General features: G+C 39.1%; 1 protein-coding gene across 1 annotated transcript; it reads right to left on the reverse strand.

Moving 5' to 3' along the window:
* Positions 1 to 2,704: 2,704 nt before the first annotated feature.
* LOC104958144 (C2 calcium-dependent domain-containing protein 4C-like) lies at positions 2,705 to 5,439 on the reverse strand. Its single transcript, XM_010785858.1, has 3 exons — positions 5,318 to 5,439; positions 4,000 to 4,775; positions 2,705 to 3,858 (listed from the first exon to the last, which is right to left on the reverse strand). The coding sequence occupies exons 2-3, from the start codon at positions 4,741 to 4,743 to the stop codon at positions 3,307 to 3,309; spliced, it is 1,296 nt and encodes a 431-aa protein (XP_010784160.1). The 5' UTR covers positions 4,744 to 4,775; positions 5,318 to 5,439; the 3' UTR covers positions 2,705 to 3,306.
* Positions 5,440 to 11,137: the final 5,698 nt, after the last annotated feature.

The following is an 11,137-nucleotide window of genomic DNA, read 5'->3' on the forward strand; positions in this document are numbered from 1 at the left end:
CGTTTGTGTTTTTTGACAGGTCTATGTTTACGGTTGCTGCGAGGCATTGTGGGTGACGTAGTTTTGATGGAATTCCCTCTTTCTAAAACAGAAGGCGTTTTCCTTCATACAGAACTTCATTTCCCATGATGCATTTGACTTCAATGACCTAACAGCTGATGGGTTCGTTTGTTATGGTTGTTCCACGGGTTGTTCAGATGGACAGAGAGCCAGCTGATCCGCGGCTCACTGATCCTAACTCTCAGAAAGTACTCAATTTAGGCGGTAAATTGATTCCCATCAACAATATGTACAAACTGTCTAACACAATAAAAACAATTGACATTAGATCGTCGAGAGTGGGGTTCCTATGGATATCCCTGCAAGTGATATTCAAACAATTATACAATAATGTGTGATTAGGCTTCTGATACATAAACAGATACATTTGACTTTAAAAATGCATTTTGTGGATTTTTTTTCCCCTGCACAAAATATAATTTCTTCCAGTTACATGATGATGAAAAATGCAGAAACTCACACAAATGCTCATTTTATTGTTTATCAAAAATTACCCAAAAACAACATTTACAAAAAATCCCTATACTTAATACAGTTTCAGTCATGAGTCAGGCTAAAGAACAGCTGAAATGATCAACACTGTCACCTGACACAGAGACCTCATCATCTGCAAATAATCTGCTTGCAACAGCCGAGAGGCTTCTGCAGTCATGTCACAAGAATAGGGCAGTGAATAACAAGGTGGCTGCACCATACTCCCTCATTAAGACAGGACCGTAAATATTGTTTTGGTAGCATTGTCTATGGTGGATTGAATGTAATTGTGTAGGAAAGAGAGCACAGCATTTTGGTGATTATGTTGTATTTGTGCGACTATCGGGAAGTAATTAGTTTCCCTTTAATTCCAATAGCACCTTGATAACTATCTCATCTTAAGAACACTATAACAAAGGAGAGAAGTTTAGAGCAAATAAACATAGGCTAAAGTAAGTTTATGTGGAATTGAGATGGGAACATATATGGCTGATCTTGAGGAGATCACCTTAATCTATATTACAAGCCAGTTGCCAGAATATTGACTTGTATATTGACTTGAATATTGATGTGTATGATGCCGAGACTAACATTGAGTTGAATGGGTATATTGACTTTTTCTTCTGCATCTCAGTATGCTGGCCAACATCATCACAAAGATCAGGATGGCAATAATGTTCAGTTATATCTTAAACCAAGAGATGAAAACTAACATACTCCTTGAAAAAATGTAAAATGTGTATGTAATATTTATATAATATAAAAAGATTTCTGAAATACAAAGTCAAGCTAAAACTAAGTCTGCTTAATTTAAATAGAGTAAAAATAATCTATCAGTGGAAATTCAGACCATGCGCATCAAACTACTGAAGGGTTAAAATAATTGCTTTGCTGGAAGCAAGAATGTGTGATATTGATAAACTGAACACATTTCCTTGTCAAATAGCAGATGTGATTGTCACTTGATTTAAATTCTAAATGGCCTGGGAAACACCTGAAGTTTATCTTTAGCAAAGTATCAATTAAATCTGTCAATATCACAGAGAGCTGTCCTGACTGCTTAACTTATTTGTCTACCGTTTGACCCATAGAATATTGGATTTAACACAACATCAATATTTCCAACTGTGACCTGAAAAACAGAACAGACAGAAATATTTGATTTTAATTGAACCAAGGACAAGTAAGAATTGAGAAAATACGTTTTCAGCGACTTTAATAACAGTGGGGGGAAAAAGTTGATCATGATTATAGGCTGATTTTATGTGTAATTCAGACATTATTAGACTATTCGTTTTAATTGAATTGCCTCACCAAGTCCACAGAGGCAAAACTAATTACAAAATGTTTTTTCTTGTTGCATTCAAGACTCTGGGAGATACATTTAATTTAAATAAATGTATGAAGCCCAGAGATGATTGCATCCCACATGGGTAGTTGTGGTGACTTGTTTTCGTGTGGTACAAGCAATTGATATATTAAATCTATTTTTCTCTCTTTGTCAGGGTCATGAGAGCGCCTATTGCATATGGACAGAAGACGGGAGACACCCAGGTTAGTTCACCAGTCAATAAGAAATTGCCAAGATGCTTTGAATGCACTGTAGTGCTTCTAGGGTTATTGTGAGGTGTCATTCTGATGATTCACCAGTAGAGGAGGCATAAGATCCACTAATGCTTAGGCTAATACTCATTGGATCATCTTTGCCTGACAGATGTATTTGTGTGGACAATATGTTTTGTACATGTTTTCCCTCAGCCCAAATTCATTTACATTTATCATCCAAATTATTGAACATATAAATCAATACATAGCCTCACTGTACACATGACTATAGAACAGGAAAGTTTTCATTTTAGCAACCACGATTGTCATCTTTAATAACTATTTAAACCTCACTGGAGGAGAGCCTGAGTAGCAAACATGTTTTAAAAATTAAACAGAGAGTTTGAATGCACAGATATATAGATAATACTAGGATTAAAAGCTTCACATATGACACCCATGCCTGTGTCTGTCTCAGAGGTTGAAGCCTCGTACTTGTTTACAGAAGGGAAAGGTTAGGGAGCATGGAGGCTTTATTATAGATTCCTAGGGCTTTATTTTGATCCAACACAATTATTATAGGACACAAGCACTGAGAAAAAGCTGCAGGATAAAACAACATCAGTGAGAGTTTAGTGTTTTTATTCTTACGTTCAAAAGCATGTCACATAACAACAATCATATTAACATAACACCCACTTGCAAAATTCCTTTTTTCCAAATATAAACTCTTTCAACTACACAGAGGCATTATTATCTTCTACAGGAACGTGCAAAACCTACACGTAATATTACTACATTATTACAAAAACTACAGCTCCAACCCTAACAAGATCATCACTGCATCACAGCTGACATGATATTGAGGCACAGCATTACAATGCTCATGAGAGAACGCAACACATTATGTAACTCAATACTTCAAGAGAATACAAAAAACAAGGACAATTTCTCCACTTTTCACATTGCTGATTGACTGGTACTCTTGGTAGTGAACCAGGACAGTGATAAAGTGGAACGTTTGTATTCTACAGGGGCTTGAGCTTGTCTCTTTATGTACAGTATAACACAGTGTGCAAGATTCAACTCCCTTGTCATCGGTAACTTTTACCCTGCCCAGTATTTATCACATATGTTCAGCGTGATACAAGGGTAGCCAGAGAGAGAAGAATGGCCCCTTAAGATTTGGAGCTACTTGTTTTCACCCGCAGTCTTGACAGTGGCTCCCTAGAGGCCTGCCAGCAGCTCACTGAGCAGCACTTCCCTTTCTCCTAGAAGCACGTTTCTCCTCAGACTGGTTCCTTTGTTCACTACCTTAATCTTCATGGCCAGGCTCTTTACTTGTGCCTGGGACAGCTCTTCAAAAAAGAAGTCCTCGTTGAAAACTGGATTCCTGCTATTCTTGATGATGGTGCTTCTCTGTTTTTGCTGCTTGCCAGGGTTCAGGTAGAGTGCCACACAGCAGTTGATGCTTTTGAGGTCCGTCTGCCTGTCATAGAGGGCCTCGGCTGTCAGCACGCGCACCCTCAGACGAGATGCCTCTGGCTCATAGTGTGTGCTCAGCCTCAGTGACCCCCCCTTGTGGAGGTTGATGGTGTGCTCACGCTGCAGGAGGTCTAAATCTGCAGCCCTTGAGCTGCGGCTTTTACATCCACGAAAAGCTGGAGAGGGGGGGCAGCGCAGGCGGCGGCGCTGCATGTTGGGACTATTGTCTGCTGAACTGCATTCATCAGTGGAGAGAGAACTGTGGCGTGCCAGAGAGCGCTTGGCACGAGACACCTGGAGGGAGAGACAAAAAGGAACTAGTAAACACACATAAAGTAGCCTCATGGTGAATCAAACAAGGAAAAAAACTTGTGTAACACGTTTCAGCTTCATGGCAGCCATTCCCAATACACACTTATGCTTAAAGGGCCTGACCTTGGCTTGTGTCTCCTGGGTGATGGAGCGTAGGAGAGAGGCAGAGCGGGACAGGAGAGGGGAGGTAAAGGGGGACGACTCTGCTGAGGAGCAGGTGTCGCTTTCTCCACCGCTAAAATAGCGGTAGGGGTTGGAGTCAGATGGGGCCAGAAGGGTCCCCCCATGGGTTCGCCTCTGGGAGTTTGGGGAGGTGAGAGGGCTGCCCGGGTCGCTGTGGAACAGGCTCTCCTTGCGGCGGGTGTGAGGAGACTCCACCAGGGTGGAGAAGCCATATGAAGTCTGAGCTTTGGGGACATACGGCAGAGACATTGCAGTCTGTGACTGAGGGTCAGCATTCGTGTTGACACTGGCCCTGTCCCTAGATCCGGCACCTGGCTCATCAGCACTCTCTATTTGGATGATGTGGCGGTTGGCTGACCTCTGGAGGTTGCGTGTGTCCCCTCCCAGGCGTGAAAAGAGGCCGGGGCTGCTGGGGTTGTTGCTTCTCCGAGCTTTGGGGCTCTGGCTACAGATGGCATGGTCAGACACAGAGGGTCGTAATGTGGAGCAGTTCTTAGACTCTCGGATAAGAGACTCCTCTGGTGGGCAGCAAATAAGTTTGGGGGGGATGAAGAAATCAGGGATCTTTCCTGGAGTGAGTACGTTGGCATAGACAGAGACAGGAATGGCCTGTGTTGTGTGTGGGGACTTCGATTTTGTCCCACTGCTCTCCACAGAGCTGCGGAGCTTCTCCAGAAGCCACATGCCCACTCAGACGCCTCCGCTCACAGTTAACTCTGTTGAAAGAAAAGTGATGCGTGAAGAGAAAAAAAGCACATCAAACGATAATAAACAAACAAACACAAGAGAATTACAGCTTAGTGTTGAGGTTTACTAAATATCTAATCAAAATGAAAATGTGTTGCAGTAAACAATATTTTGAGACATGCAGCAACAGGTTACAGCAAAAGAGAGGACTGAAGGTTAAAGGTGCAAACAATTATTTCAAAATTTAGATAATGAAGAAGCTGAGCATCTCCAAAAAGCACTTTAATCCAATGTGAAATCAATGCGCAAACACGAGATACAAAATAAAAATCGTCTAAGTGTCCTCTAAACGATTTACACGATCGTTATTAAGATATGTTTAATCTTCAACGAAGTCAGCTTCTGTAGCAAATCAATCTTATTGTTATTTAAATCACTTTAACTTGTTGGAATTACAATTGATAATTGAAAGTCGTCAATTAAGTTGGCAACGGCGAATCTGAATAACTTTGTTCATCAAACAAAGCATCACTAACCTCCTTCGCGTCCTTCTAACATGAAATATACCAACCTGTTGGATGTTTAACTATTTTTCTCCGACAATGTTCCGCCTCGCTGCGCTTCTCTCCAAGTGCTCTGTGCGTAAAGGGTATTTCTCTGTTTGTTCCAAATCGCTTGCCAGCGGTAAAAGGCTGCTAGATCATGCACGCGCGCTTTATAAGACGAGGTCTCTGACTTCTGAGCCAATGAGAGGGTTGGAAAGGCTCCCCATGGTATTTACCATTAAACTATTCCCTGTGCAGGCACGGGAGAACAACTAATTTAAAGGCTGTTGTTTCATCACCCACAAAGGCTTTCAAATTATGTTTTCATATCTCACGCCTCATTGATTTTTAGAGTGAGCGTGATGCTGATTTAATTATTCGTTCACGTGACTATTCTATCGTATTGTTATCTGTAGATGGTGCAAACAGACAGGTACCTTCATTTGATTTCCTGGTGGCAAACTGATAATGATGTGGAGTGACAATATGCTTTGTTCATATACCCTCACATCATTACCAATTAAAGTGGAGCAGAAATCTTTAGTCTTTACTTTTACGTAAAACGTTAAAGGTCTCCTGATTTAGTTTGTGAATTAATGCTTATTAGAGTTTGGGCTGGAGAGTGCGTGCGGACCTGTCGGTTAGATAACAGGCGTGTGTAAGTCTGTATGATACAAATGTGTGTAAAATGATACCGGGTGCTGTAATCACTCATCTGGTTACGTTATTACATTGACCACCGCACCTCGGACCCAAAAGAAAGGACGTATTATTGGCTGACCCTCATATTTTCCCCCCGCCACGCTACTGGTCCGTCGCGACCCACCAGTTGAGAACCACTGCACTAGAGCACCTCTAGTGGTCGTGTAAGAAACAACATACAGTTTAAAACGTGTCTCTGGGTCGTAATAAGGGCATGAACAATCGGCCTATATGATCGTTTTTTGTAGGAGGACAGGCTGACTCCTTCACCAACACGAGGGACAACTGTCAGCTATTAATCAAATTAATATATCTGTATCTGTATCTGTTTTCTTTCTTGGTTAGGTAAGTCGCTTTGAATAAAAGTGTCAGCTAAATTAAATGTAATGTGATGTAATGTTATGCTTGGCTAAATTGAGCCTTGACAGGGGGTGTTTAGTGAAGTTTTGAAAGCAGTGTTTTATGTGAACATACATTACTGTATGTATTTTTACGTGTGTTTGCAGAGTAAGGTTATTTATAGATATAACTTTACACACAGGCACACAGAAGTTGCAGCTGTTTGCAGTCTGTCATGGAGAGTGGAAGTGACTCATGAAGCATCAGCACAGGACGTCACTTCAAACCAAGTCAACATGACATACAGTTCTCTGAGAGCAGGGTTAGTGCTCCTCCAGAAGGACAAACAGGCTCATTGCAGTTTTAGGGTAGGAAATACAACACCAGGATGGATACAGCTTTCTGCTAATGATTCTAGTGCACTGGTTTCTGACCTCAGGTAATCAAAGGCTTTCACGGTGTGTTGAGAGGCTTCTTTTACAAACACAATTGGCTTATAATCCATCCTTCATTAATTATCTTTGATAATAAATAAAATATGTTTTTTTTTTAAAGTGAGTATTTTATATATATATATATATATATATATATATATTTGAATCTCACAGGATAATGCATTAAAAACGAAAGAAGAGAAGAAAACACACTCAGGGAGAAGAAAACACTGTTTGTGTCACATAAGCCTCCTATTGATTATGTATAGTAGTATGATTGTTAAAATAAAATGAAATTAATAATAAACCAATGGTAGAGTGTTTATTTCATTCAAACTAATCTCTGTAATTTATATATAAATATACACAGTCATGCTTTAGGATTAAAAAAAAAAGTAAGAAACATCCAACTTCAAGTTTTGGTGAAGAAAGACATTTTATTATAAATATACCTCCTGCGTCAGAGTTTTAGATACTATAATAGATTTAGTAACACAAGTCACATTAGGACACTGAAACCATCTGGCAGCCCTCAAAGCCTGTTTCTTTTGTGGAGCACCACCTGGAGCTTTCCTAAATATACCTTTCAAAGCATAGCTGGATATTACCTCCGAGGCTGCTTGTATTTTATGACAGCAGGTCTGCAGGGACCTGGAACAATTTGGATGCCAGTCGACGCAAACAGTCTGTGAGGGCGCAAGTCTACCAGCAGAGGCTGCTGTGATTTCATTGTTGAGGCACTGTAAAATTCCACAAGGACACAAAAAAAACATTGGCTGCCCCCTGCCCTCTCTGGAACACATTTCCACCTCCCGCTGCCTCAGCAGAGCAAATAAAACTAGAGAATGCAATTCCTGAAGAAATTGCTAGTGGGAATGCTTTATGCTGAAAAGCTGACGCTAAACTGCCATGATGAAATGTCATGTGTAAGAAGAAAGTGAATAATTTAGATTGAAATTATACATGAACACTGGGGGCTTGAATGTGTGATACTGATAAGAGAAGAAAAGAAAGTAAAAAGACTTGGAAAAGCAGTAGAATATTTGAACTGCAAACTTTTGAACTAACTTGATGGCGAATGATCTGTCGCCATGCCAACGGCATTTGATGATATCCCATAATACGCTTAGATGCGTTGATGGCTGCATCGTTACCAAACCTGTGAAGTTTTGGGCCGTCTTTTTTGTTGAGCATTTTCACTGAAGTTATGAGAAAACCGTGTTTCATGGTGAGCATTGTGTTGTCATGGCAACGGTATTTGAAGAAATCTCAAAACTGTCCCGTAGATGTCTTCACAGCTGGACTGTTGGCACACATGTGAAGTTTGAGCACTTTTTTAACATTTTCATAGGAGTTATAGCGACATCGTCTTTTATGCGAGGGATGTGTTTCCATGGAAACGGCATATGATAACACCCCATAATTGACGTAGAGCTGTTGAGGGCAGGACCGTTAACCATTATCTGAAGTCTGCTGCTCTGAGCGTGTCAGTTGGAGTTATGACATCATCGTGTTCCATGACACAGTGTTTATATTTGAGCTAACGACGTGTCCAGAGATCAAAGGTTTCCATGGTGATGTGCAGTAATCAGTGAGAGGAGAGCATTTTCATTGTTCTGAATGAGAGATAAACCTGTTACATGTGAGCGTTTTGTTATGTAACAGATATCGGTGAAATTTCAAAGCGTGAAGCATGTCAAAGAACTTGAGCATCTGAAGTGTACTTTTTGTGTACTTTCGGGTCAATAATGTGGCCTTTTTAGCAGATTAACTAAAGGTGTGCGGCCGCTGTGGTGGGGAAAGGGTTTTAATTGAGACATGTTGAAAGTTTTTGTCTACTTCATGCCCTNCCAAAATCTGATCAGTTCATTTTCAGAGAGGTTTTTATATAAATGGATCAGGACAAAAAATGAGCGAAGCTTTTTTCCTGAACATTTCAGAATGTCTTTACACAGAGGGGACACCAGTTTATGTATAAAAGACATCAAAAAGTGCTATTTGCATAATAGGTCCTCTTTAATATCTTTGAATATTTTCTGATATTTAATAGACCAAAAGATTCATCAAGAAATTAATGAGCAGATACATTGAAATATGTATTATGAAAATCATGTGTGTTGCAACGGTATTATTATTCAAAAAATAAAATCCCTTTGGTTCTCTGCATTAAACTCTTTGGCAACATTTTTCAGTATATACGCATTCATATTACATTACATGTTACTTGTTAGACACTTTTATCCAAAGCGACTTACATACTCAATACTGTGGGCAATTCCCTCATATATGTATAGTTAAGCAGATGTAGTGTAAAGCAAAGTGTAAAAGTGTTACAAATAATTTTAAGTTGTTTGTACTCACATTAATCATCCAGGGCTGCATTCCTTGTGTGAAGGAAGACCTAACACTATTGTCGCTATTCATTTTTCATTTCAGTAAGCCAAAACAAGCCAAGCCTAGGCAGCATCTTTTATGAAAAAGCGCCAAAATTACATAATATGGTAACGGGGGAAGACCGTAAAGAATCATGATTACACACCAAAAACATTATTTCCATTCATTTAAATGCAATGTAACAGAGATGCACAATGCTGTGCAGGATCATAAACCCTGAGCAACTATAAGTTTTGATAAAAAAGTATTTTCCGTCTGGACCACTTTCTGTGTGGTGAAAGCTGAAGAATGTGTACAACCCACAGTGTCTTTTACCAGGTGTTAAACATGGAGGTGGATCTGTCATGGTATGAACAGCCATCTCGTAGGAGTCACTTGGACCAATTTATGCTGTCCCTTTATGATATTATTTCAACTCAATAATCCCCCACACCTTGCCAATTACATATTTTTTGCTTTTAAAAAAATATTATTTAGTCCAATTCAGAAATATTCTGTTTGTATGTTCACACATATGACAGGATCATTTAAACGCTGTTGTTTCTATTCACAAATATATGGCCTCTCTGTAGGTCTCAACTCTGATATTTGCTTATTTGTTTATTTCTCCTTGCGGTTAGAGCCTACTTGGCTGGTTGCACTTTTTCCATTTTCTTTCCCTTTTGGTTAAAGTGTTTTCTCCCATTTAAAAAAAAAAAACACCTAAAACTTATCCAAAAAGTTAAGTATGTGACCACAAAACAGAAGAAGGTGACTGAATCTCTAAAATAGAACCTACATTTTGATAAAAACCTGTAAATACCAATTCACACAGCCAACCTAATTGAGTTTGAGTGACTGAAAACAGGTGTATGAACCTGAAAGACAAATACTCAAGAAGACCTTTAGCTGTAATTGCTGTCAATGGTGATTCTACACAGACCCACATAAAGGCTCAGAATACTTGTGCAAATTAAACCATTCATGCTATTCTTCTGAAATAGACTGAAGTCAATTAAAGATTAGTAATGAGCCATTAGATTTCTGCATCAGGGCTATGATTCATCCACTGGGCGACCATTAAGACATTCGACCTGTCAACTATTTACCGATTCCATTGAGAAATGCCTACCCCCTTTGCTCTGATCTAACTACACTAATTAACTGCAACAATAACAAAATAAGAACATGTGAGTATGTGATGCTTTTGACATACCATTGAAAAAATGAACGGATGAGAATGAAGTGACAAAGTTGCTATTCTAGATTCTAGATCTTCTAGATCTATTATGTTCAAAAAACATCCTCACAATTTGCCTTGCAGAGTCTATTCATGAATAGACTGTGCACATAAGATTAGTATTCTATTTTATCTGTATTACCATAAAATAAAAAGTATTCAAATATCTTTGAGATTACTTGTAATATTATGAAGAATTATTGAGATTGTGGCGTGCTACTGTTAAAATGTAAAAGTAAACACTACATCACTTGAGCCAATGCTCATGCACTAATGGGGATCCCAATAAAGAACAAGAACATGCTGTTACTGTGTCATTTTCCTCATATATTATTCATAACATTTTATAGATACGTCAAACATTGAATGGGGTCGAATTGACCCCAAGGATAACAGGAGGGTTAAGAAAATTACATTTTACAAACATAGCAAAAACAAAATACATTATATGCAAAAAGAGCAAGAGCAGCACACACAAGTATTTACCACATGGCAGTACAATATGGCAGCAACGACATATAAATTGCAAGACATGATACAAGAGATACCTAAAGTGCAAGAGGAGATACCCCTGTATTAAAGTGCATTTAGCGGTGATTGCACGTCTGTTTGTTTCTCAACCATTCTTTGAGTTGACCTTCAAAACTATTGAAGGTTTTATTTATTTTTAATACTTTTCTACATTGTAGATTAATACTATAAAAGTGTCACAACTATAAAAGAACACATATGGATTTATCTAGTTAACAAAAAAGTGT

The sequence above is a fragment of the Notothenia coriiceps genome, unplaced genomic scaffold, assembly GCF_000735185.1.
Source record: "Notothenia coriiceps isolate Sejong01 unplaced genomic scaffold, NC01 NC01_scaffold00000969, whole genome shotgun sequence".
In the NCBI taxonomy this organism is placed as follows: Eukaryota; Metazoa; Chordata; class Actinopteri; order Perciformes; family Nototheniidae; genus Notothenia; species Notothenia coriiceps.